The sequence below is a fragment of the Rhinolophus ferrumequinum genome, chromosome 22, assembly GCF_004115265.2.
Source record: "Rhinolophus ferrumequinum isolate MPI-CBG mRhiFer1 chromosome 22, mRhiFer1_v1.p, whole genome shotgun sequence".
Taxonomy (NCBI): Eukaryota; Metazoa; Chordata; class Mammalia; order Chiroptera; family Rhinolophidae; genus Rhinolophus; species Rhinolophus ferrumequinum.
In genome coordinates, this window is record NC_046305.1 from 41,645,411 (window position 1) to 41,671,320 (window position 25,910).

The 25,910-nt window shown below is 55.4% G+C and overlaps 3 protein-coding genes across 8 annotated transcripts; 2 read left to right on the top strand and 1 right to left on the bottom strand.

Annotated features, from left to right (window-relative positions):
• Positions 1-172: 172 nt before the first annotated feature.
• ATXN7L2 (ataxin 7 like 2) lies at positions 173-9,018 on the top strand. Of its 2 annotated transcripts, none has more exons than XM_033092938.1 (11): positions 173-342; positions 2,172-2,237; positions 2,616-2,720; positions 3,129-3,339; positions 3,626-3,912; positions 4,510-4,592; positions 4,959-5,209; positions 6,039-6,237; positions 6,370-6,491; positions 6,987-7,782; positions 8,801-9,018. In XM_033092938.1, the coding sequence occupies exons 1-11, from the start codon at positions 216-218 to the stop codon at positions 8,813-8,815; spliced, it is 2,262 nt and encodes a 753-aa protein (XP_032948829.1). In that variant the 5' UTR covers positions 173-215; the 3' UTR covers positions 8,816-9,018. The 2 variants fall into 2 exon arrangements, with proteins under 2 accessions (XP_032948829.1, XP_032948830.1); XM_033092939.1 differs by lacking the exon at positions 173-342 and adding an exon at positions 1,551-1,725 and having other exon boundaries at positions 8,801-8,942.
• A 995-nt stretch (positions 9,019-10,013) lies between these two features.
• LOC117014758 (cytochrome b561 domain-containing protein 1) lies at positions 10,014-15,882 on the top strand. 5 transcript variants are annotated; one of them, XM_033092942.1, is made up of 3 exons: positions 10,014-10,345; positions 11,005-11,042; positions 11,553-15,882. In XM_033092942.1, exons 1-3 carry the CDS (start codon positions 10,117-10,119, stop codon positions 12,102-12,104), a joined length of 819 nt encoding a protein of 272 aa, XP_032948833.1. In that variant the 5' UTR covers positions 10,014-10,116; the 3' UTR covers positions 12,105-15,882. The 5 variants fall into 5 exon arrangements, with proteins under 5 accessions (XP_032948833.1, XP_032948834.1, XP_032948831.1 ...); XM_033092943.1 differs by having other exon boundaries at positions 11,601-15,882; XM_033092940.1 differs by having other exon boundaries at positions 10,021-10,478.
• A 3,661-nt stretch (positions 15,883-19,543) lies between these two features.
• On the bottom strand, positions 19,544-25,080 carry AMIGO1 (adhesion molecule with Ig like domain 1). Its single transcript, XM_033093030.1, has 2 exons — positions 24,772-25,080; positions 19,544-24,303 (listed from the first exon to the last, which is right to left on the bottom strand). Exon 2 carries the CDS (start codon positions 24,236-24,238, stop codon positions 22,778-22,780), a length of 1,461 nt encoding a protein of 486 aa, XP_032948921.1. The 5' UTR covers positions 24,239-24,303; positions 24,772-25,080; the 3' UTR covers positions 19,544-22,777.
• Between the last annotated feature and the right edge of the window lie 830 nt (positions 25,081-25,910).

The window sequence follows — 25,910 nt, forward strand, 5'->3', positions numbered from 1 at the left end:
CGCTGCAAGATCCGTAAGCCTCAGCACCTCCTTCAAGACTACATTTCCCAGAAGGCTATGCGGGAGGGAGGGTGAGGGGAAGGAGACCTGTGCTGCGCTTGCGCAAAGTGTGAGCTGGAAAGGTGGGAGGGAGACAGGAGGAGTGCCCGCGGCGGGACGGGGGGGTGGGAGCCGCGCGGCGGCGGCGCCGGGGCGGGCGCGCGTCCGCGGCGGTGATGGCGGTGCGTGAACGCGCGGCGGCAGCAATGGCCGCTCTGGAGCGGCGGGTGCCGAGTCTCGATGACTTCGCGGGACAGAGCTGGAGCTTGTGGGTGGAACGGGCCGACCTGCCCGCGACCGACGGTGAGTGAAGCTCCCCTAGAGTCTGGGGACCCCATCACTGTCTCCCCTCCCCCACTCCGGGTCCCCGCCAGCAGAGGGGAGCCGCCGACGGGAGCCGCCGTCCGGCTCCCCGGCCCCCCAAACAAAGGACCCGCCGGGTCCTAGTGCCCGCCCGCTCCTCCACCTTCGCGCCTCCGGGTCCTAGCGCCGGCTCACCGCCCCGCAGCCCACCCTGCCCACCTCTGACTCTGCTGGTGCCCAATACCTGCCTCCACATCTGTTTGCTTTTATCTTTCTCCTTGCTTGCTGTCCTCCAGCTTCCGCCCCTTCTGCACCTGCCTCGGGCTTTCCCCATCCGCAATAGTCTTCTCCACGTGTTTCCCACGCACCCCACTTCTGTGCCCCCCTCCCAGCCCCCCTTGTTCCTTCGCCTTCTGCCCCACACCTCCTGCTCTTTTTCGGCTTTTGCCTGCCGGCTGCCGTGCTACAAGACCCCCGCCCCCTCCGCGTTAGTTCATCGGTCCATCCATCTATCCATCCTCCCTCCCTCTGTCCATCCATCCATGCCTCCAACCCACCGTCCTTTCCCGGGCCTCTTGCCCTGCCTCCTGGTTCTCTCCCCGACCCCCACCTTCTCCAGGCCCCTGAGAGCCTTTGGTGAGCGGGCTGACAGCCCCTTCTCCTGATCTTTGTCTCCTGGGCCCCGGGGGGGGGGGGGGGGCCCTGGCCTCGTGGCCTTTGGGGTAACAGCAGGCATCACGCCCCTGAAGAAGTTTGCAAGTGAGAAGAGGTGGAGGAGGAGGACCGCTCCATGCGGTTTCTGATGACACTTGTTCTCCTCTGAGACTTCCGACTCCCGGCTCAGTTCTGTCCATCACTGCATTTTAACGGACTTAAGAGTGGGAGCTGGCCCTTGTCTCTTGCACGCCTAACCCACCACCCCTCATATCTGGAGATTATATAAGACTGTCGACAATCTTCTCATCCTAGAAAGGGGCAAATCTGTTAATAGGCTTCAGAAGCAGATCTAAGTGGGAGCACAGGCCACCCCAGGGACTGCCCCATGCCGGGTGGGCAAGGATGGGGCCATTGTCAGGGTCTGGGTGCTTTGAGAACCGGAAATGGAATCAGACGGGTTTGGTGACTCAGAATTGATTTTTTTTTCCAAGGGACAGGGAGGGGGCGTAGAGGAGGGAGGGGAGAGGAGTAAGGTAGGGGGATGGGGAAAGAGCTGCTTTGCACAGCTAAGATGTTTTTGTCATCCACCCAGAAACTGAGGTACAAGGGCAACCCTTTGAAGATGCCAAAGGGCCCCAAGACAGCAGTTTCTCTGCTCTGTGGCTGTCCTATCAATGCAGGACCTGAGAAGCTGGGTGTGACTTTGCCGATGCTATGGTAACCCAGGTGGAACAAAATTGAGTTCATGGGGATGGGGACCTGGGAGAGTTTCTGTTTGGGATGCTACAGAGTAGCAGAAAGGACCCACCTGAGAAATCTCAAGAAGGATCTTGGGGATCTAGAGTAAAATGTGTTAAAGACCGTTTCCCATTTAACTGGGGAAGCAAGCCAGAAAAGTCAGCAGTGGAACCGTGAACTGCACCTTGGAGTAAAGGGTCCATAAGAAAGATGGCTGGATCCCTCCTAATGGGCCCAGCTCATTTCAGAAGTAGCAGATGTAGGAAGAAGGGGGCACTGGAGAATGACCCACCGAAAGGTTCTCCAAGTGGTCCTGAGCCCCAGGAGCTTGTCAGGGAGTGTCCTACTGCCAGACTCCAGACTGCAGGCCGTGGCCAGCTAGGATATGGGGCTTCTGGGAAGGGGATGGTCCTTCTGAGCTGTTTCTCCTCCAGGAGCTGAGCTGGAGGAGAGTAACAAAAATCCGAAGAAGCTGGATGCCATGACCCTCATTAAAGAAGGTAGGAGTCAATGCACATTAGGGCTGGGGCCCAGGGCAGACAGGACCACCTTCCCCTGTTCCACCGCATCCCAGGAGGTGGTTGTTTAAAGCAGCAGGTCTGGGGATCCTCACTTTGATAGATTTGAGTCCACCCATTCCCCTGGCTCACGTGACCTGTTGTGGGACATCCTAATCATAGGTGGTTGGTGCCCACTCACCTGAAAGCCCACATTCCTAGGGACTGGTTAGATTGAACTCTGGAAGCTGGGAGCAGAAAGCCTGTCATGTCAGCTGGGAGGGGAAGTGTCTTCTAAGTGGTGGGGTGGGAGTGCTCACTGATCTTACAGGGAAACCCTGGGGTCCCCAGCCCCAGTGATAAGGGCTTCTGTCATTGCAGACATGTCCATCTTCGGGCACTGCCCTGCCCATGACGACTTCTATTTGGTTGTGTGTAACCACTGCAGCCAAGTGGTGAAGCCTCAAGCTTTCCAGAAGCACTGCGGTGAGGGGAGCCCTAGGGAGGAGCTAGAGGGGACAAGGGAAGGTGGAATGTGGAACTGTGAGGTCAGGGTCAGTTGGGAGGTCATGTGTGTACTGGAGGGAGGCCTTGGGGAAAGGAAGGTCCTGGGGGTGGAAGATTGTGGCAGGCTGGGGTTATTGTCTGACAAACTTCTAGCAGATCTGGTAGCGTTAAGGGAAGAACTGAGAGGTTCAGGAAGCCGGTTTTGAGTCTACTCCTACAGTTTTGAGTCTTGGAGGCTCAAATTCATAGGGAAGGAGGCACATTTAAAATCTAAGCTATGGAATCTCCAGATTCTCTATCGTGAGTCTGTGAGCAGGGTTAGAAGGTTGGGGAAGGAGGCAGTTGATACCACTCACCTCGATTACTCTCTCCACCTCCTGGTGACAGAAAGAAGACATGGGCCCCTCAGCAAGCTTTACGCCCGGGCCCCACCCCCACCTCCAGCCCCTGCCAGCTCTCAGAAATGCCATGTAGTGAATGGGCAGGGCCCCGCTTGTAGGGCCCCGGGTTCCACCAAAACCTCCTCCAGGGAGAAGGGCCAGGGGTCCCGGAGCCGTGGCCACCAGCCTCCTGAGAAGACTCAGAAGGACAACCTCTGGTAAGGAGAGGCTGGAGACTCCCAAAGACCGGCCCTGACCCTAGCCCAGGGAGGGATTGACACAAACGGAGGGAGCTGTGGAGCCATGAGCATTGCTCATAGCCAGCTCTGTCTGCAGCTCCCTTCCATGTGCTCCGGGGAATATGGGGTCCCCTTTTCCCATGTTCTGCACCCCTCCTAGAGCCCACCTAAGTGCCAGGTCTGGGAAGGAGATGGCTCTGGGCTAGAGCCCAGGGCCCAGGCCCAGCCTCACTACCCCCAGCTCACGTCTTCTCTCCATGTGTAGCCTTTTCATGCCTGTGGTGAATCTGGAGAAGATGTCCAGTCTCCCGAAACCCGATGGACACGGAATCAGGGTGGCCCCACCCTCTGCTTTCCTCAGCCAGCCGGGCAGCCTCACCAAGGACTCCCCTGGAAAAACCCCCATGGCACCCCCTTCTAAAGAACCTCCTGGCAGAGAGAGCATCGAGATAACCCCCAGCGAGGGCCCTAGTCACCGGGCTGAAGTCAGCCCTCCTGAAAAGGAGCCTGGTGGGGCCAGGCTGCCCCCCAAAACCCATCGGAAAATGCCTCGTGAGTAGTCGTGGTCTTGCGGTCAGGCAGTTAGAGTGGGGACTCCACTGGACTGCTCTCTCCTTGGGCCCGATGCAGAGGTGGCCAGGAGGGAATGGACCTGGCCATCACAAGTTGCCAGCATCCAGGAGCCCCTGGTCACCCCTTGTTGTGGATATACATTCGACCTGCTTGCTCTCTGAGAAGCTTCTCTCCAGCCCAGGTCTCCTGATTCAGGCTAAGGGATCCAGGTTTAACCTGGCGAAGTTATTCTTCCTCACCTTGGGCTGGTGACCTTTATCTTTTCTCACCTAGGTTCAGGGCACCTGACACCTCCCACAGCTACTTTCCCTGGCATCCCAGATGTCTGACTGCTTTTGTGTTTTGATACGTGTTGCCCTGCTGGGGCTCAGAGTCCCCAAAAGGAGTGCCTGGATGGTAATGGGCACGGGGATGGTTCTTGTGCCCAGGAGAGAGCTGCTGGTGCCCACATGAGTTTATTTGGAAGGCTGCAGCCTTCCCGCGTAGAGAGCTGGGAGTTCTGCCTTAGGCCAAGCTCTCCTTCCCTGGGCCAACTGGAAATGGCCTTGGAACTCATGGGAACTGCTTTCCCCACAGGGAAGGAGTGTGACCTCAACAGGCAGTGTGGGGTAATAAATCCAGAGACCAAGAAGATCTGTACCCGCCTGCTGACCTGCAAGGTAACCCCCCTCCCACCACACAGCGAGGGAGGACGGAGCAGACATGGGCCCTGGGCAGGGAGAGGAGCTGAGATGTTCTCTAAGACCCAGCGCTGGGGCTGGGGTGAAGCCCACACCAGGCAAAGGGAGGGGAGGCTGCCTACAGTGGGCCCAGGGTGGGGGCAGCAGGCAGGGGTGGCTTCCAGATCCCCCATCCCAAAGGAGGGTTTTACCCTATAGGGGAGTGAAACAAAGACACACAGATACACCCACAATCACACTCACACCCCCTCTCTCTCCGCTTGCCCAGGCCAGAGCACACCGCTGCCCCTCACCCCTGCTCAGCTCACACCCCCCTCCCCACCCCTCCATCCTGCTGTATTCTAGATCCACTCGGTGCACCAGCGCCGGGAGGTCCAAGGCCGGGCTAAGGATTTTGATGTGCTCGTGGCAGAGCTGAAGGCCAACTCCCGCAAAGGGGAGTCTCCCAAGGAGAAGAGCCCAGGGCGCAAGGAGCCAGCTCTTGAGCGCCCCTCCCAGGAGCCCCCCTCAGGCCAGGTTGTAGCAGTGGCAGCCGCTCCCAGCAGCACCTTCTCTGCTCGTGCCAAGCAGACCTACTCATACTGTGCACTGCCCAGGTACGGTCCAGGGTTTAGCCCCCATCCTCACCTGGGGACACTTGGCTGCAAGCCATCAGGGACCCTTGGAGACAGGCCCAGGGAGTCTCCTAGAAGATGCTGCTCGCTCCGCCCCCAGTGTGTGGGGAGACCTGGGGCCCCTGGCGGGGGTGGAAATAGGTGACTCCCTGTTTCTAACCAAGCATGCCACAGTACCCTAGCCTCTGTAGTGTGCCAGTTCCAACACCCAGGATGAAAACGTTTTCCCAGTTGCTTCCGACAGGCCAAAACTCGTAACTGGGGAGCTGAAAGGGTCAGGGTCCTGGGTAAGGCAGTCCTACTGTGTATTCATTCGCTGGCCCCTTCGTGTGCAGAGGCTGCGCTGGACCCCGGGGAGAGCCTGCCTTGCCGAAGGAGACACACACGCATCTCTGCCTGTAACACGAGGGGCAGACACACGACACAGGCTCAGCTCACAGACAGGCTCACAGGAATATGTGATGCAAGAAGGGGGTTGAGAGAATTGACTGGGCTGACCAGAGCTGGGTGCAGTTAAACTCAGAAGATTTTCTGGAGGAGGCGAATCTGGAGCAGATTTTCCCCCTGAGGAGGCAGGGCCCGGGAAGTGAAGGGGTTGGGGAAAGAATCCCTTGGGAGCTGTGGCCCCTGATCTTTCTGGCTCTTACTCTGTGAGCTCTGTTGTTCCCTCCCTTCCTGTCCTCCCTTCCTCTTTGTCTGATTACCCAGCAGGGTGTGTGGCCCTGGCTTTTTGAGCTTGGCGGGTTCAGGGACAGCCCCTCCCTGACCCACTCCTGTCACATCCCCCTCACATCCCCTTTGGCCCTTCCAGGTCCCGGGCCTCCTCTGAGAGTGAGTTGGATGATGAAGGCCCTTGTGGTGGTGATGGGGACCCAGGCCTGTTCCCCTTCCCCCTACCCCGGGGTGGGGCCCAGGCCTCCAGCGAGGAGAGTGAGGAGGAGGGGACATCTGACGACCTCCACCTCCCCTCTGACTGCCATTATGCAACCCGACCGCCACGGCCACAGGCGGTAAGGAACCTGGGGTGGAGGGTGGCCTAGCTCTCCTGGCCCACAATGTGGGGAGGAGGTCAGATCCTGTGTGCAGGTGCCCTCCCTGTCATCTCAGGCCCCACTAACCATGTACCTTCCTTCTGCCTCCAGTTCTGCACCTTTGGGAGCCGGCTGGTGAGTCCAGGGTGTTACGTGTTTAGCCGCCGGCTGGACCGGTTCTGCTCGGCACTGAGCTCCATGCTGGAACGGCACCTCAGCTCACACATGTGGAAGTGAGTCTTTCGGGCTCAGAACTTCCCTCCCCAGGCCCCAGGCATATGTGGGCTTTGGAAACCCTAGTTCTTCACACATACCTATAGATGTGGCTTGGCCGTTTGCCAGGAAGACCCTAGCTAGAAGGAAGAGGAGGTGGGGAAACTTGGCCGCCTGGAGCTGGGCTAAGGCAGGGCATGAATGAGTGGTGGGTGGTCTTGGAGTGACTCTTGACTCTTATCCATCACTTCCAGTACCTTTTGGGTAACTGGGAGTAGGGCATGTCCAAACAGATTTTAAAATGAGGTGGTTAATGGGTCTCTACTACTAGTTCATTCCTGCTTGTCTCTGTGCCTTCTTCCTAATCCTCAGTTCCAGCATCTGCCGGCAGGTGGCAGCACTGCCAGGGCTTGTGGGCCATTACTAGGTGGGGCAGAGAGACTGGTGTAGGTAGGTGGAGAGGCCAGGCCCTCTTGTTTGCTTGGCATGACAGGGGGGCTCTCTTTTTGCTGCAGGAAGATCCCACCAGCGGCTGAGCCTCCATCCCACCTTGTCAGCTCCTCTCTGTCTGCTCCCCTGAGCCCATCTTCTACGGGCAGCTGCCCCCGCCTTTCAGGCCCACCCCCCAGACCTGCCTGCCCAGCTTCCACAACTCCCACCAAGGACAGCCTTGTCCCTAGCTACCTTGCAGGCTCCCCCAGTGTGGCAGCCGCCTGCAGCCAGGCGGAATGCATGGGCGGAAGCCAGGCCATCACCTCACCACTGCCTGCCAACACGCCATCCCCGTCCTTCAGCAAGCTCCCGCCTTCGAAGGCCAGCAAGTCGTCCAGAGGCAAAGATGGGGCCGAGTTGGAGGCCCCTTCTCGAAAACGAAAGTTATCCCCTGGCCCCACGACTTTCAAACGGACCTGCATCCTGGAACCCACTGGAAAAGGCAAACCCTCTGGCTGCCGGGGCCTCTCAGCCAAGACTAAAACAGCCCTGGGAATGGGGCTTAATGGGACAGTGGGGCCAAGAGGGAAGCGGGCCGGGCCCCTGGACTGTCGGGGTTCCCCTCATCAGCCCCCCACACCAGTCAAGGCTTCCCAGCTGGACACCCGGGGAATGGCTGGACACCCAGCCAAGGCCCTGCCAACCAACTGCCTCTCTGAGGAGGAGGTAGCCAAGAAGCGGAAAAACCTGGCCACTTATTGCCGGCCAGTGAAGGCCACGCACGGCCAGGCTGCGCCCCCTGCCGATGCGGCCTGCTCTGTACGCCGCAAGAAGCCGGGGCCAGCCCTGGCCTTTGAGGAGAAGTGTTCTACACTGAAGGTACCAGCCCAGCTCCCGGAAGAGTATGGGCAGGGAAGGGTCAGGGTGGGTGAGGGTGGAGCGCACGGTGGGAATCTGACACAGAGAAGGTGCTGAGTATATGTTTGTGCAAGGAAGGGAAGAAAGAGGAAGTTGAGGCAGAGTTCTTGGGACATCTTCTTTAGGGAGAGGTGGGTCAGCTCCTTGTAAGGTGATCCCAGCCTTTCGCTTGATGGGCGTTCTCCCTTGGGATTAAGGAGATGCTGCTGCTGCTGCCCCGCCCTCACCAACGCCTGCTTTTGCTTCAGTCAAAGGGCCACTTTCTGATTTGGCTGTGGCCCTCACTCCGGGAACTGGAGCTACCTCTGTCCATGAAGGAAAGGAAGCTGGACTCCATGAGCTCTGATAGGAAAGGTTTGGGCGGTGAGGTTGAGCTTGGGTCCTTGAGCTGTGGCCTAATATGCTGCGCAGCAGGGCTGGCAGGCCTGTCTGGCTCATTGGTTTTGTCCCTGGGCATCAGGGCATGGAAGGGCAGGGACATAACTCAAGGCCCACATATGCATGTATGCCCACCTTGCACATGTGTCCACTTCGGGTTTTCAGGTGCCAGGCAAGTTCTCCAGGGCTTCTGGTCAAGCCAGTATTCAATTTTGTTTGCTTCTCTGCTGCTGGAGCCCTGGAGTAGCATGCTAGGAGCTGTCCATATGATGTCAGCCAGGAGGGCGTTGCCGGAGGTCGGAAGGAGAAATGCTCTCCCGGTTTCAGCATGGGCCAGATGCATACCAACATCTCGGGCACGCATATGAGAGTAGTGAGTTTAACAGTTGCCCAGGGCCTGAATGCGTATGTGTGTACATACATGGGCATGGGTATTCTCCAGCCTGCCCCTGCTAGGCTGGCATTCATCTTCCCCCTTGCCCAGCTTTATTCACCAGGCCAGCAGGAGGAAATCAAGCCTTAGCTCTTGTGGTTCACACTGGGTAGGAGGACTGGGAGGCCCCCAGCCTGACCCTGTCTCTTGCCTCTTGTCTTCCTACAGTCAAAAGCCCATTAACGAGAAAGTGCCTGCCCACTGTGATGGAGCCGCCAGCACCTCCTCCCCTCCAGATCCGGGCCCCAGGCTGCTGCCGCTTTTTATAACTTTATATTATTTTTTTTAAGAAAAAAAACCTCTTTAAAATACCTCAAGACTGTCTCCCTGTTCTGTTGCTGCTAAGAAAATATGAAAACAGAAATAGAAAAGGAAGGAAAAAAAAATGTAACAAAAGGAGTGTCCTTACTGTCCCGAGGAGGCTGAATGATAGCCAGACTCCAGCTCCCATCACTTGCCTACAAAAGTCTCATGCTCATATATTTTTGTCCCTTGAAACAGTGTGGAGATATCTGGGGTTTATATCACTGGGGGAGTCTTCTTTCTAGACAGGATGAGGAGCATGTGGCTCTGAGTAAGCAAGGCTCCCCAGAATCTTGACCCCAGAGACTACTTCAGCCCCATTGGGAAGGGAAGCTTGATGGCGGGGAGGGAAGCCACACCTCTGACACTACTCTTGGATCTTTGCCCTGAGGGTATGTGGGAGTCAGCCTATGGCCCTTTTTTGGTCTTCCAGCAACCCTGGGCTTCCATCCCATCTCTGAATTAATTGCCTCAGTTTCTTCAGCTGTTCCTGCCCTTCTCACCTTATTTTCTCCACCACTGGGGGAGCTTGAATGGAGTTGGTAACTGCTCTCAGGATGTCTGTGATTTCTCTGGGACAGCCTGTTTTGGTCTTTCTCTTCCCTGGCCTGTGGGTTTGCCCTTAAGGAAGGGGTACAGCCTCTTCCAGGCAGGCTTCCTTGAGCTGAACCACACCTTTTTTGGAGGCAGGAAGGGAAAAGGTATGATCATTTACAGAACTTCCCTTGGTGTGGGAGGCAGCAAGAGTGTGGGAGGCCCTGGTCCCCCAGGATCGCCTGGCTCCCCAGGGCTGAGCAGACAGTGTGGAGGTGGCAAGGCCTGAGAGTGCCCTTGTTCTTCCATTTATCTCACTGGGGACAACTACGGTGCAGATAAGAGTATCAGACTATTACATCTCCCTCGTTTGGTCCTCAAACCTGAATTCATTTAGGCACAGGCCTTGTCCTTTCCTTCCCTTAGGCAGGGAAGAATCTTATTCCCTTAACAAGACAGAAGGGGTGGTAGGAGATAGTGGGCAGCCAGGGAAATCCTTTATTTCTGGAAAACTGCTCAAATTTCAGTGTACCAAATTTGTGATTTGGGGTTTGGGTGAAATCAGTTGCCATAAATGTAATTTCCAAGGCTACATGAGACGTAAGCCCTGTAGACATAAAGATACAATGATGTCGGCTTAGAAAACAATGGGTCAGGCGCTGTCAGATGCCCTTTGCCCTAGGGGCTCTCCGGGGCAGACGCGCTTTCCCCCCAGCCCCGAGAGGGCGCTGTGGGCGAATCCGCCGCATTGCCAGCGGCGTCGGGGGGAGGAGCCTGTTCCGCAGCTGCGGCCGCCTCCGCGTTCTCAAACCCGGAAGACGCGTCCTGGCAGCTGGGAGCGTGCGCCGGCCCGGCCCGGCCATGCAGGCTCTGGAGGTAGGTTTGGTTCCAGCTCCAGCGAGGGAGCCGAGACTGACTCGCTGGCTGCGGAGAGGCAGTGGGATCTTGGCGCATCTGGTAGCTTTGGGCTTCACCATCTTTCTGACTGTGCTGTCCCGGCCAGGAACCAGTGAGTGCGCGGGGCGGGGCTAGGGAAGGGGGCGGAGCCGAGATGCTGGAGGGGCAGCGTCTGGGAGCGCTGGAGTAGGGACCCCAGCAGTGGGGGCGGTACAGACTGTGGAGGGTAGTAAGGGTGCGGTGGGGCGGGGCCCGGGGGTGTGGGTCCTGGAAGGATGGGGCTTTGGGTGCTGGGGAGAGGAAGCAGACAACTGAACTAAACTCATTATCAAAAGCAGAGCCCTTTACGTAGAGTACAACTAAAGGAGGGAGGCGAGATTTATTCTAAGACTCAGCTGACAGCTGCGAGGTGCTCAGTGGGGAACCCAGGCCCAACTGGTGTATGTTTGTCCTCTTAGTTGCTCACCCTAAGGCCCCTTGGCTGCTCCACTTTGCCCTGAGGTCATGATTCCTGATTAGGAATAGTAGGGGATAGTACACTGATTTTTTTCCCCTTAGCCAGATTCTTTGGGCTCCAGCCAGCCTCAGGGGCGTAAACAGTGGTGCCCAGCCGTCAGTCTGTTCTCTTTGATTCTTAGGTCTTTTCTCCTGGCACCCTGTATTCATGGCCTTGGCGGTGAGTTTGGGCTTCTACCTGCAACTGGTTTGTTTGGATATGCCCCTAGGGACGCATCCAGCCTTCAGAAGGCTCAGCCTTGCTAAGGCTCAGAGAGGTGCGAGAAACAGGCAGGGCCCCATCTTTCCCTGCAACCTATGAGATTGGGAAACATGGAGGGCTGGGCTGTAGGTAGTATCAGGTGGTTGAAGGGAGTGGGAGGATATGGAAGTATTTCTCCACCAGCGCCTGAAAGGAGGAAGTGGAAGGGGTAATATCTAGTCACTCCTCCCCCGCAATTCAAGGGGAAGTTTAACATTTGCTGTTTCCATTGGCCAAGAAATGGGAGTCGTTGTCTGTGGAGGAGGAGGGTGGGGGCATGATGTCAGCCTGAATGACTAGACTTCCACTCAAGTGTTCATTCCCAATTGTGCCAGGCAGTGCTGACCTGTGAGGTCCTGGTAGGAGTTCTTTAACCCCCACCCTTTGTCCTCCTTGTTTGGATGTATGAAAGCACTTCCTTTTTCTTAGGCCTCCAAGCTGGGCCTAAGGCTCACTGGCCCTCTCCTGTGTTCACAGTTCTGCCTCTGCATGGCTGAGGCCATCCTACTCTTCTCACCTGAGCACTCCCCGTTCTTCTTCTGTTCCCGAAAGGCCCGGATCGGACTCCACTGGGCGGGGCAGACCCTAGCCATCCTCTGTGCAGCCCTGGGCCTGGGCTTCATCGTCTCCAGCAGGACCCGCAGTGAGCTGCCCCACCTGGTGTCCTGGCACAGCTGGGTAGGGGCGCTAACACTGCTGGCCACTGGCGGCCAAGCACTGTGTGGCCTCTGCCTCCTCTTTCCCCGGGCAGCCAGGGTCTCAAGGGTGGCTCGCCTCAAGCTCTACCATCTGACATGTGGACTGGTGGTCTACCTGATGGCTACGGTAACGGTGCTCCTGGCCATGTACTCAGTGTGGTTCCAGGCCCAGATCAAAGGTGCAGCCTGGTACCTGTGCCTGGCATTGCCCCTCTATCCGGCCTTGGTGATCATGCACCAGATCTCCAGCTCCTACTTGCCAAGGAAGAAAATGGAAATGTGAGTGCCTCCAAACTCTGAATCTAGATGGGACACTTGACCTGGACGTCAGTGGTTCCCTTGGTGAACTTCAAGGGATCCACTCCCAAATTGATAGGGTTTTTGTACTTCTTAGCTGGGCCAAGGGCTGCAGAAACCCATACAACGATTGTAGACATGATTCAGTGGACCGAAATGGGGACATGTACTGGATGCAAGTAAAAGGTGATGGGGAGCTTGATCCTGAAGCTTCCATTCTTGATGGAAGACAGAAGGGTTGTGTGGTGGTGGTGGTGGTGGTGGTGTGGTCATTTCTTACTTGCATGCCTGATGAAGAGTTGGGTTCCTGTAACTTAGGAATAGCACCTGTGGCTTCCTGGGTCACTTTTGAGAAAGCCGTGTGTTGTAGTGGACAGAGCCCATGGGTCTTGTTTAGGTGTTATGGTCCTCCTAGGCTCTATTATGTGACTTTAGGCAAGTCACGTGTCTCAGGACCTCAGTTTCTTCATCTGTGTAATGAATGAGTATTTCTAAATGATCTCTAACATCCAGTGTCTGTCAGGTTGATGTCACAGAACACCTGTCCAGCTCTGGACCATGGGCTGGACCACTCAGCAGATTCAGGATGTAATTCTTACATTCATCATCCCCTTATCCCTCTGGAGGGACAGGTCTGCCCTCCTGGCCCGGCAGGAATCTCTGCTGATTTGGCCCCTGGACCAGGGCACAGGGATCAGGCACTGTGGAGAGAAGGAGCTCAGGTGAGGGTCTGCTGAAGTCCAGAGAATAAAGGCACTACGGTCACTTTAAAACTTTGGGAGGAGCAGAAAGGCCTTGGCTTAGCCAAGCCTTTGGCTCCTGGCTGGGCTTCTTGGTCCAGCTGGTCTTCCTTCAGCCCACCTCAGGATCTGGGCTTGAGGCTGCAGGGCATGGGTGCGCTCCTTCCCCTGACATCCATTCTCAGAGGCAAAGGAGTCCTGAGCATCTCGTGGTTTACCCTTCTTGGGGCTCGGGTTCTTGCCTTAGCACACAGCTTTGGGGAGCTATTCCAAAGCTTTTAGAACAAAATAAAAACGAAGGAAGCGGAGCAGGGCCCTTTTGATCTAGGGAAAACAGGGTCACCCTGGGCCCTCGTCTTACCTTGTCAGCTAAGCTTTCCTCTCTTGTCGTCTCTTGCCAGCTCTTTGACCCGGGAGCAGGCTGAGTTTGGTACCAGTTAGCAAATAAGGCCTGGGCCCTCTTCCCTCCAGAGACCCCTTTTTGTTCCAAACTGAAAGTAGTTCCTCAAACTGCCCTCAGCAATGAGGGCTGGATGCCGGCTGGTTAACTGTGATCTGGCTCAGGTGGGGAGATGGGACCTACATAGATCATGGCAAGGACTGAAGATGGCCAGGCCGGGAGAGCCAGCTCAGTGGGACTCCGGGAGGCCTGGGGTGTAGGGGCTGGAGCTCCCTGTCTTGGGAGCAGAGGTAGGCATTACTAGATGGCAGCGTTTTGGATGTTCCCGGTCTTTCGAAGATGCAAACCTCTCTGGGAGGTGTGATTTACCAGTACAGGAATGGGGGCTGCAAAGGCAGAAGCGTCCTGAGTGGACTCACTAGGCTCCTTCTGGGTCAGATGGCATCTCTCAGCCCTGCGCAGCTAAAGGGGGCCCTGCTGTGCAGAGGGTGATTGTTCCTGTCTTATTGTCCTTTCTCCCTTCTCAAAGTACTCAGTGTGGTCTGAACTTGGGAGAGATGGTTACTGGGGCTGCATAGAGCAGATTCTCACCTGGGGTCACTTTAATCGGGGATTTCATTTCCTCTTTGCCCGTCACAGCCAGTGCTGGGAGTCTCGCCCTGTCTTTAGCAGGGAGAGGCTGGGTAAGGTTCACCAGGTTGCTCTGAGCTAAACAGGCAATGCCAGAAAGCCTGCCTGAGGTGTTTCCTCCTCCCAGGTGGTGTGGGGCGTAGGGCGTGGGGGCGGGAGGTGGGGTGTTGTGGGCGGGTGGACAGGCTGGCTGACAGCCGGCAGTTTGCGTGGGTTGTGCCAGCTGATGTCTATTCCCAGCCCTGGGAGGAAGGGGGAAGTCATTTATATTCTGCAGGAGGAAGGGGCCGCAGCTGTGCCTCTCTGACCAGTAGACCTGAAGGGCAGGGGCACAGGGCAGAGAGGAGGGCACACAGTTGGTCTCCTGTTTAGCCCGTCTGACTGCAGTATAGGGAGTAGGTCACCAGGCGGAGCCCTTCTTCCCTGCTGGCCAGATTGTTGGGGAGACTCCCCTCCCCTCTTTGTGTTTTTCCCTCCATCACCACCTGCCCTCACATCCTGGGGCGGCAGCTGGACAACCATTAGACCTAAGTGCCAGGGCACTCGTCCTCCAGCTGGGATCTTGGTCGCTGCCGGCTGCACATGCGCCCTGCTTGTGTATTTCCTCCTCCCTACCCGCTCTCTTCCCCCCACCTCCGCCTATCTCCCCATCTGGGGTATTAGCTGGGCACCTTAATGATGAAGCAGAGGCCTCTGGGGAGAAGCAAATGGCTGCCCTTTTGCCCTTGTCCCCTGACTAAGGAAAGCTGCTAGTAGTCAGCCTGTTTTGCCTTTTTAAAAAAGGCAGGGTGCTCAAATTAAAAAAAAAAAAAAAAAAAAAAAGGCATGTCATTTGCACAAATTTGCATATCAGGCTCACTAAGTCCTGATTCTAATTATATTCAGACTCAACCTTGAGGACATTAGAAAGACAGGTTTTTGCATCAAAATCCAGATGGCAATAGGACAACCATTCTGGGTTCAGAGGCTCCCATCTTTCCTGGACCCCCCCCCCCCCCCCCGCCCCCCTGAGCCCCACCGGGGTGGTGTCGAATGGCAGGAACTCTGCCTCTGGGGAGTCTTCCAGCCTCACCTTCCTGGCTCTTCAGCTGCATCAAAGGTCGTCTGGTCGGTCCTGCCAGCCGGTGCCTCCTCTCTCCTCACCCTCTCACAGGGCAGACTGTCCCGCCCCACTCCGATACTGGCCTGTCCCTTCTTTCTCATTGTCCCCACCCTCCCACCCCCCGTGCATGGCTGCCATGGGTCTTGTTTTTAAAACCTCACTGTGGGAGATCTGGGCATCCTCCCGAGCCAGCTGGCTGCGGTGCCAAGGCCTGTTCAGCGTTAATAATAATCATTAGCCGAGCAGAGCAAGGCCTTTCAGCTGCAGATCTCTAAGCACTTGCAGGCTGAGTCAGCCAGCCCTCGCCTTCCCCCTCCTTGGGCTGCAGTATCACAGATGGGAAGCGCAGTGGCAGGGAGGGGTCAGGAGTCTCACCTCCCAGCCGTGGCGGGAGGCTTCTGTCCTGTGGGAGTGGGTCCTGAGATGCCTCTGAGTAAACGAATAAGGCCTTTTCACCTGACAGTTCACGATGTAGGGAACACAGTGCGTGCCCCGCTGACAAGGGTAATAGCGGTGGTGACTGTTGACCTGACCCTCTAGTAGTACTGCTGCCTTCTCTTGTTTACCTGTCCCGGCCTCCAGGGCACATCTCCGGTCCTGACGCCCGACCTCAGCCTTTTTGGTGGTCCTCTGCAGGCTTAAGGAGCACGGAGGCTCCCGCTGCCTGTGTCTGGTGGGCAGGAAGAGCCTGTGCGTCATGAAGTGAAAAGTGTGTTGACCTGGGAATGAGGAAACGTGCAGTGCGGGCTTACTCAGCCCCTCACACTGGTGTGGCCATGAGCAAATCACTTACTGCTCGACCTACCTCACAGGGCTGTTGTGAGGGTGAGACGACAGAATGCATGTGACCGGGCATTGGAAAGTTCGAAGCATTAAACACATGTAAACAGGTGGTATCACTATGTTGTTGCCTCTCTCTCTCTCTCTCTCTCCCTCTCTCCCTCTCTCCCTCTCTCCCTCTCTCCCTCTCTCCCTCCTCCCTCCCTCCCTCCCTCTCTCCCTCTCTCCCTCTCTCCCTCTCTCCCTCTCTCCCCCCCCTCCACCTAGCTCTGGGCTGTATGCTTCTCTGAGGGAGGCAGGAAACACGGGTGGATGATGCTTAGGGGCCCCGGGTCTCAGAGGGTTGTATTGCTGCTGCCATCACAAGAGAACAGACACAGTCCCTCCTAGATGCAAGGTCAGCTCTCATTCACTCCTGCCAGGAATGGCACCCAGGCTGTGACCAGTGCAGCCTGCCCTAAGCGCCGCCTGTCTGGTGTTTTCAAGTCATGGGGTTCCTGGGAAATCTGGGAGGCAGTGCGGTTATCCCCTAGGTCCAGCCTGGACTTCCTGGAGCTGGTTGGTCTGGGGCTGCTGGTCACAAGTCCATGCAAATCTCTCCTGAGGGACAAGCCAGGATGGGAGGGGAGAGCAGCAGTAAGGGCCACAGGCTGAGCCACGCCTGCTCAGGCCCTCAGGCCCAGCTTGTCCACAGGTTGGTTTCTCTTTCCTTGTTTCAGATTCTTGGAGTAGGATCACAGTCATCTCCTCAAAGGAATTAAAACACACACACACACACACACACACACACACGCACACTCCATGAAAGCAGTTCTGTTTAAATTTTAAATTAGAGGAAGGATATTTTCCATTCCATTTGTCTGAGAACAGCCTGCAGTCGGCCTAGAATGGACAGAGAGGCGGACTAACAGCAGCTTAGAGGCTGCAGTATTCGTCTTTTTATCTGAATTGGGTTTTTTCCTGCCCTGCGATCCAGGAATGAAACACTCATCAGGCACTGTGGGCAATTCTTAGCATTACAGGCACAGGGAAGACAGCTGACGGGCAGGACAGTGCCCGAGGAGTGCCCTGGAGGGCGGTGTGACGCAGACGCCAGCACCAGGCAAAGCTCAAAGCAGACACACATGACCGCAAGACAGCCGTCCCCCTACCCAGCCACCCAGAAGGCTTGGCTACTGTACAGGGAATAAGAGCCCCACTTTTTCATCTACCTGCTTTTGTCAGAATTTCCCAGGTGATTTTTAAACCTCTGCTAAAAGCAGGTTAAGTAGCTACTACTTCAGGCTATTCTGTGGTACCAGAGAATTCAACTCTTTGTCTCACTGAGTATACATGAGGGGTCCCCCACACCTCTCTCTCTCTAAGCGATTCCCAGTTATCTCATGGTGCTATCTACGGATACCCAGGACTGGGCTACACCTTCCTGTTTAGACCCACACAAAAGCAAACTGCCCAGTGAGGGAGCAGCGGGAGGCGGGGGAAGCGGCACCGAGTTCTCTCTCGCTACAGTGCTCCGCAACCTGAGTGTGTGTTTGCGCACCTGCACGTGCACACACCCCTAACTGGGGTCATTGACTCTGACCTTCTGCTTTCCAGAACTGTGGGGTGCCTAGGAGTCCCGGCAGGGCTCCACATCCTGGATCCCTGAGGACTGCGCCTCTAAGGCATGGTTCCATGCCCTCTGATTCTGGGGCAGTAACCGGGCTGATGTAGACTAGTTAGGGCAGACCAGGGCAAGTCTGAGCATCTTTACCACTAGCCATTTTCCACCCAGTAGTGTATAAACCTGAAGGGGTTGCACGTGGCAGCTGCTTTAGCCTTCCTCTCTCAGTGCCCAGGAGAGGAAGCATCCAGCATAAGCTCATTGTAGGCAGACCAGAAGAGCCAACCATCCTACTGCACAGGCCTGAGCCTTGACTGCTGTGTGGGTGGGCAAAGTGAAGCTTCACCAGTGGTTTCCTGGGAGACAAGAGAAGGGCTACAAGAACTCCAATTGCAGAAAGGAAAGGAGTTGAGAGATCAGGAAGAAGAGAGACGAGGCTGGCCGATCCTCTTCAAAAGCAACTGTCACATTCGCCTCACCCACTCCCCTGAAACGCCCCCTAACAGGAACTAGGGGAGGTGCTGCAAGACACGGCAAACAAAATTGCACATCTTGGCCAGAATCTAGGGAATTTCCTGTGAGTGGGTTGGGAGATGCAGCCATGCACTTCCTTGGGATGATGGAGAGAGAAGTATCAAAACTTTTCCCACCCTGGGACAGCCGGAAAGCTGAGCTTCTTAACAAAGTCGCCAGTTTGATCCCTGCATGGGCCACTGTGAGCTATGCTATCCACAACTAGATTGAAATAACTACTTAACTTGGAGCTGATGGGTCCTGAAAAAAACACATAAAGTTAAAAAAAAAAAAAAAAAAAAAAGCTTTTCAGGCCCAGAGACCGGGCTTGGCACCGGCCACGAGGTCACTCCCAGTCATCTGCCCCAGACTTGTTCTTTTTACCAGTTTCATCCTCCTGGCCAAACTCAGCCAGAGCAAAAACTGCTTTGCAAAGATGAAACATGCTTATAAATGTAGACTCTGGGGCACTCTGGCATCAACATCTGTCCTTTCATTGCCTGTCAAGGTTGATTTGACTGATGTGGCTGGGTGTAAAGTGTCTCCATCCCTCACCACTTTGGTGGTTTCTCCTAACGAGAAAAAGACAACTGTCCAGAGAGTAAGGCTGCCATCTGGTCAAGATTTTTTCAATGTAAGAAATTAGGTAATTATTCAAATTCAGATTCTTTTAATTTCTTTTTTCCTTAAACCATTTCCTCTCCTTTTGGAATCTACCATAACAGTGCCCTTCCAGAAGTACCAAGGGAGGAGACAAAGAATTTGCATCTTCAGAGTTCAGTAGAATCCAGTCCAGTTTCTGCTGGGCTGTGTCTGTACCAAGAAAGTGGGGAAGCTGTTTCTCTGTCCATTGTATGGCCTAGGACACATGAACTGTCAAGGAATATTAACCTGCCCATTAGATGAATAAACTTTCAGCCAAACTAAGGTGGTTACCATCTACAACATGAAAATATACCGGTAATAATCAAAATATTGTGGAAGTGAGCTGCTCTCCACCATTTCTTTTAACCCAGTCCAAGCATTTTTCCATAATACTCGGCTTGAGCCAGACTTTTAAGAGAGCTCTGCAGGGAGGCCACCCTACTCCCCAGGGATCCAGGAAGCCTTCATTATCTACAGGCTCTTGCCCCGAGTCATGGAATTTCTAAACTCCTACAAAAGTGTCAGTGACATTTCTTTTGAGAATGTTGGGTTGGCAAACTAGGGTCTGCTGGCCCAAACCGCCTGCTGCCTGGTTTGGTATGGTCTGTGAGCTAATAAGAGTTTTTTACATTTTAAATAGTTGAAAAAACTCAAAATGACATTAAAATTGCATGAAATTCAAATTTCAATGTCCATAAATACAATTTGATTGGACCAGTACCACACTCATTCATTTATGTACTGTCTGGGGCCGCCTTCCTGCTACATCGGCACAGCTAGTTGTCACAGAGACTGTGTGGCCTGCAAAGCCTAAATACTTACTCTCTGGCTCTTTACAGAACAAGTTTGCCGATGCTTCGTCTATCTTAATGCCTAGATATGGATTCTACCCATGCCCTTGTAACAGCATTTCAACATTCTCTCCTGACACAGGTCACACCCTTCTGAGGGACACTGAACTCTTACATCCACAGGCTGAAAAGAGAAATCAGTCACAGACTATGCCAGAACAGAGACTCAAGCCAGGTTTAATGATCATTGTCTAGTTTTCAGAGCCCAGAGGCTCCAAGGTTTGCCAGCCTGGGTATACACAAGGGGGAGGAATAGCGTCCTGGACACGGGGAAGCCAGCTTGCTTCGCCAGCAGGACTACAAGGTAGTACAGAGGTAAGAACACACAGAAAAACGAATCAGTTTGGCTTTGTCCTCTGTCCAGCTGGGGTGTTCCCTCTCCTGGGCCCTTCCTAGGAGACCCATAAATACAGGCAAAGAAAAAAGGTCACAAATAGTCCCATGGACAGATTGTCGTACTCTGTCTCCAGGGACACCTGCTTCCTGGGAGACACGTCTGGTTTATGGGTGTGGGTGGGAGGAGGGGAAGGATGATCTCTCAGCCTTTTCTTGTAACCAGATATGGCAGTTTCCTACACAGGGTTCTAGCGAGCTTACATATGCTGAGTACCAAGTCCTCCAAGTAGAAAGCTACCTTTGGGTTCTAGCAACTGAAACCATGGAAGAGGCTATCAGTTCAGTGTCATGGTGGATCAGGCAGGCACATCTTCCAGTCTCTCCAACTAGGGCCAAACTAGTGGAAATAGTAGGGGGATTTGGAGCATCAGGGCCTTTTCTTATTCCCTAGCTGGGTGGGACTTCTGAAGAAAATGGCCTTACTGGTCCTCAGGCACTCAGCTAGAATGCCCCAGAAGGCTTGCTTCCTGTGACAGTCACTTGAAAGATTTTCCAGAGCCCAAGATGGCTCCTGGAGGGGATACTGCAGCACGGTGGTGACATTTTCCCAGACTCCCTTGTAAGTCTGAGGAGGGAGTCCTGGTTCTCAGAGCTTCACTAACAAAATCTTCAGAAATCTCTGGAATTGAACCAGACAACTTTTCCCTCCTGCCTATCTCACTAGGGTAGTTAACAGGAAGAGCAACTTAAAGCTGCTGGGTCCTCTGCCAGTTTCCTTCTGGATCCTTCATTGACCTAGCTGTACTTGTATTTCTCATAGATACTGTTTTGAATCCAAGGAAGGTTTCTGAGGAGGCTGAAGAATGGGCTAGCCCCTCATCATCCCTTCTCCCAAGGTTCTCAACCTGTGGTTCTCCTAAGTCCAGGCTTTGCAGAGAAGTTATTCAGTACCATGGAGATGTGGGTGAAGCTTCAGAGAGTTCAGAAATTAAAAGTCTTAAGAGTTTGTATTTGGGGAGCCTGGCGTGATCACTGTCTCTCCTATAGGGCAAGAAAGTTGGGTGCATGAAGTTGTGCACATAGGTGGAGGCCATTCTGAAAATGGACATTAGTGGGACTAAAGAATCCCTGTCCTGGTGGGAGGCAAGGCGCTGGTGTGCATGCGTACCTATAAGCATGCGTATCTATGAGCATGCAAGTACTCGAGGGAAATGCTGCACCTCTCAACAAAACGCGGTTACTAATAAGGGATGGACAGCAGTCGACCTCCCAGGAGCAGACGAGGGGAAGATGTTGAGCTCCAGTCCCCTTCCCCAATCTTACTAGGCAGCAGGAGTCAGGCCCTCCTCGCAAGCAGCCCTGCCCCGCAGACTAATGATACCTCTTAGAATCTAAGGAGCAGTTCAATACACCAGAAGACCTGGAGAACTTCCACTGGACAAGGAACTTGGTGGGGGGAGAGACTGAAAAAGGCCAACGTCAGAGAACACTTTCACCTCTGCCCTGCTCGTCCCCTTGCCAAAGCTCGGAGCAGCCGTCTCCCAACACCTAGAGTCTAGTCAAAGGGAGAAGTTAAAAGGGAGCAGCCATCTCCATGCCCAAAGTATTCTGTAACCTTTGATGGAGTGGAATATTGGGCCCGTTCTTAAGTTCCTTTGGCCTGATGAGCACAACTGCATAGATCTCTGGCTGAAAGGGATGGAGGTGGCTGAGCTTCCCTTCTGCAAGTTTAGTACCACTGATTGTCTCTGTTACAAGACTGCCTGGAACCTTGTGGAGAGGCAGAACTCTAAGCCACATTCCAGAATGCCATTCTAGGGCAAAGAGTATCCAATTCCACCCTCCTGGATGATGGAATCCCATGCTCTGGCTTTGTGGCAGATATGAGATCTCTGAGAGGAGCCAGGCAGCTTTGTCAACACAGAGGAGATACATACCTGGTCCTCTCCATCCCCAAGCTCAGTCTAACCCAGCTGGGACCAGACTTTCCAGGACTCTACCCTCTGCAGAGCAGCTTTAGGGAAAACTCAGAATCCCACCTGAGCTTGCTAAGGAGACTGAATGAAGAGACGGCATACACAGAAAGTCAGGTAGGTCCAGCTGGATGCTACATAAGAGATGCTGGTTTACCCTCCTCCTCGTGTGAAGTGGTCCCACATCCCTTGTCTGGCAGGCATCCGTAATAGCTCTGCCTTCAGTATCCCCCACCCCAGTCTGACACACAGGTGCTGGAACCAAATGCTAGCCAAGGGTTTCGCCAACCAGAAAATTAGCCAATCTGGAGTGTATCCCCCATCTACAAGTTTTGTGCTGCTACTTATGCTGTGACACGGACTCCTCAGTTCATGTTGTACCCCTCTGTGCCACTGGTCCCAGGACAAGGCACAGATACCACATCTCATATCATTGCCATTCAGACAGGCAACAGTCCAGGTTCCTGCAAAGATCCCTCCACTCAAAGCCAGCGGGAAAAAGGAAGGCATTAGTGGAAAGTCTCACAGCAGCTTTGGGGAGTGTTATTGATTGAGGTCTCAGCCTTTTCCTGACTCATTTTTCTAAAGGTCTCCAATGTCCCCAGCTGTGAAGTGTGACTTCCTGGCCAGAGAAGATAACTACAGCTTTTCCCCAATGTAGCTCCTGTGGAAGCTCCCCCAACACACCTCCATCACAGGTGTGGGTGGGCAGAGATAGAAAAAAAAGTGGTTTTCCCCCCAAAATGATTTTCTCTGGAGGAGCTAGGGATGACCTCGAAAAAGTTTAGGGAATCTGCTCTTCCCCCCACCCCTTCCTCATTCTCACCCAACTCCGACACGCCCCTCTTCCTCCACCAATGCCAGGGCTTTGGGTAGGGGTGTAGCCTCTGCCTGAGAATATATCCATATTTGAAAATCATGGCAGCCACACCCGGCTTGGGGTCTTGCCTGCTGTTGTGACCATGACCAATTCCCTTAGGTCAGGGGGAACCCACTCCCTTGGGCAGCCAGCCCTCTCTTCCCCTCAAATCCTTCAGGGGTGCATTACCTCTCCTGGGGCAGAATCTCCCCACCAACCCATCCTGCTCACACCACAATGGGCGTATCAGAGAAGACCGAGCTGACTGATTCTGGATCTGACATCCTCCGCTGGCCCTTGCCTGTCGCCTCGGGCACTGGTAGGGTGTTGCCTGGCTTGAGCTTGCCATTTTGACCCTGCCCAGGTCCACCAGGTTCCAGGAAGGCCACCCGCCGGTCAAAACCATCATCCTTGTCCCCGCCGGCCATAGGATCGTGGTTGGGTGTGGTACTAAGCATAGAAGAGCTGAGGCTGTCTCCTTGGTGGCTGGAAGGCTTCTCGACACCCCGACACCAGCAGCGACACGGGGTGAGGTACAGGTATATGAGGACCAGGACCACACTGAGGATACAGCCCACCAGGGTGGTATAGGCCGTGTTGAGGGTTTCGTGGTGTCCGTGCAACGTGAAATTGTACACTTTCAACTCCACAGACAGTGTCTCATTGAAAGCCTCCCCCATGGCGTAGCAGGTATACACACCCCCGTCCTCAACCTGCACCCCCTTGATCTGAAGACTGCCATTCTCAAATACTGTCACTGTGCTGTTGACCACCACGTCGAGCACCCGTTCATTGCTTGGTGTCACCCACACCTTAGTCATCCCCTGCTGCTTGGTGTCACAATGGATGGTCAAGGTCTCTCCCAGGTGAGCCTCCCAGGCACGCTCCTTGTACTCACTGCAGTTGAGGTTGAAGACATTGTGCAGCTCCTTGGAGCTCATGCAGTACAGGTCCTCCTGGAAGTCCACGACGGAGCTCAGCTGCCGGTACTGCCAGTGTGAAAAGAGCTGGTAGAGCTCGCAGTTGCAGTGCAGGGGGTTGTTATGTAGGTACAGCCCATTCTTGAACCACGCGGGCAGCTTCTGCAGATTGGACAATGGTAAGGTCTTCAGCCTGTTGGAGGAGAGGTCCAGGAGCGTCAGTTTGGGGAGCCCACACAGTTCCACCGGGAAGCGGGAGATGTGGTTCTGGCTCAAGTAGAGTTTCTGCAGCTGGACCACGTCCTCGAAGGCCGAGCGGTCCACTGCCATGATATGGTTATTGTAAAGCAGCAGCACCTCCAGTACCTGTAGTCCACTGAACAGGGACTCGTCCAGTGTCCGCAGCTGGTTGGAGGAGAGGTCCAGGTAGCGCAGGTTGGGTACTGGGGAGAAGGCCTCAGAGGAGATGAAGTTCAGGTGGTTGTGGCTCAGCAGCAGGGAATGCAGGTGGGGCAGGCGTGTGGGGGTCCACTCGGCCCGCAGGCGGCTCAGGTTGTTGTGGCTGAGGTCTAACAGCGCGGTGTAGCTGGGCAGGGTGTGGGGCACGTTGGGCAGCTGCTGTTTGGAGCAACTGAGGATGTTGCTGGCGCACAGGCAGGCGGCAGGACAGCTAACCACCAGTCGGCCAGCTCTGGCCACCTCAAAGAGGAGCAGGAACCAGGACAGCAGCAGGAGCCGGAGGCCTCGCAGGTCACGCTGGGGTTGCATAGTGTCACTGGGGAGGGTGAGGAAGGCCACTAGGAAGATCTGGGAGGGAGTCACCCGGGCATGTTCTGGCGGGGTAAGAAGAGTCACTGTCACTACAGGCTTGAGAAGATGAGTTTATGGTCACCAGGGCCCGCTGGAGGAAAGGACTGGCCCTCGGTCTTCCTCCATCTTCCTCCCCATCACCCTGACACTCCCGCACCCCCCCTCCCCCTTTGGGCTAGAAGAGAAAGAGGTGCCGGGTAGTCCCAGGCACTGTGCAGGCAGTGGACTCAAAATACTGGGCCAGAGGAGGTGGGCACAGGGCCTGCTGGGCCGGGCCACAGGAGTGTAGGATGGAGGCATGCCCGGGATGCCAGAAACTGTTGGTTTCACAGGGGTTGCTTGGCCGGTTTGGAGGCGGGGTCAGCAGGGCCTTCGGGGAGCTGCTGAAGGAAGGTCAACAGGGCACCGGCTGGGTAGGGGCGTCCCAACAGGGTTCATGGTCCCCTGGGCCTGTCGGGGCGGGCTCCCCCGGGGACCTCTGGTCACTGCACCTGCTCGGCGAAGACGTGTCTCAGCCCATGGCGGGTCCGGGCGCTCCGTCACGACCTCCCCCGGCGGCGCCTCACCGGCCGGCCTGTCGCGGCGCCCGGCTTACGCAGGGGCCCGCGCCCGGCGACATCGCCTCCCGGGGACTTGCCGAGCTCCGCTGCGCCCCCCTCCCGGCGCCGCCGTCTGAACTGCTGCGCCCCCCGGAGTCCACCGACCACGGCCGCCGCCTCCGGGTCCGCGGGTCCCGCGTGGAGTGGTGCAGGGAGACAGAGGCGCCGCGATCCCAGCGGAGGGAGCGGCGTGGGGGCAGCAGCACCGCGCGCGTGCCCGTCGCCGCCGCCGGAGCCTCGGGGCGCGTGCGCGCGCGGGGGCGGGGCGCACGTGCGTGTGTTTGTGTCGGAGCCCGACCCGCGGCAGCGCGCAGGGTCAGTCTCTCCTGGACTGTGTCGGGGGTCGGGACCCGGTGACGGAAACTGTAAGGAAAGGGGATCTGGTCCCTTGACTTCTCTATTACATCTTGCATCCCCGTACCCCCCAACCCCCTCCTACTTACCAAAACCACTCTCAGGAAAAGTGGCTCCCACTGAAGTGAATTTGCTGCAACTGACTCCGGGGCAAGAAGCGTAACACGTCTTTTAATTTTACAAATTAAAGAAATCTGGTTCAGCTCCCGCCTGTCAATGTTGGCGGGAAATTTATTAGTCACCATCGGAGGTTCCTGCTCCCCTCTCTCTAGGACTATGAAGTCCCACAATTTTAGGGAAAGATTTAGGGAAGGACTTTCTGTTTTTTCAGTCTTGATGCCATTATACCACCACCCTTGAGGTACCAGTGAAGAGCACAGCTCCACAGTCTGCAAGCCAGAGAGGCAGGAATGGGGGGTGGGGATAAGGAGGGGGCTTTGGTGCTTGCCCAGGTCCCAGGGATCCCACTTCCTCAGACCCCATTCAGCAATCCTCATTACGCCCCTAACACATACGTACACCGGCTGCGTAGAAGCCGGGAACAGGTTTCCATTCCTGGAAACTTCAACACCCTTTCCAGCCTGGGGAAGTCATTCAAGCCTTGGGCCTGGCCCGCTGTTTCTCTTCCTGAACCAGTGGCAGCTCATTCCCCTCCCCTTTTGGAGCAATTCCGGCAT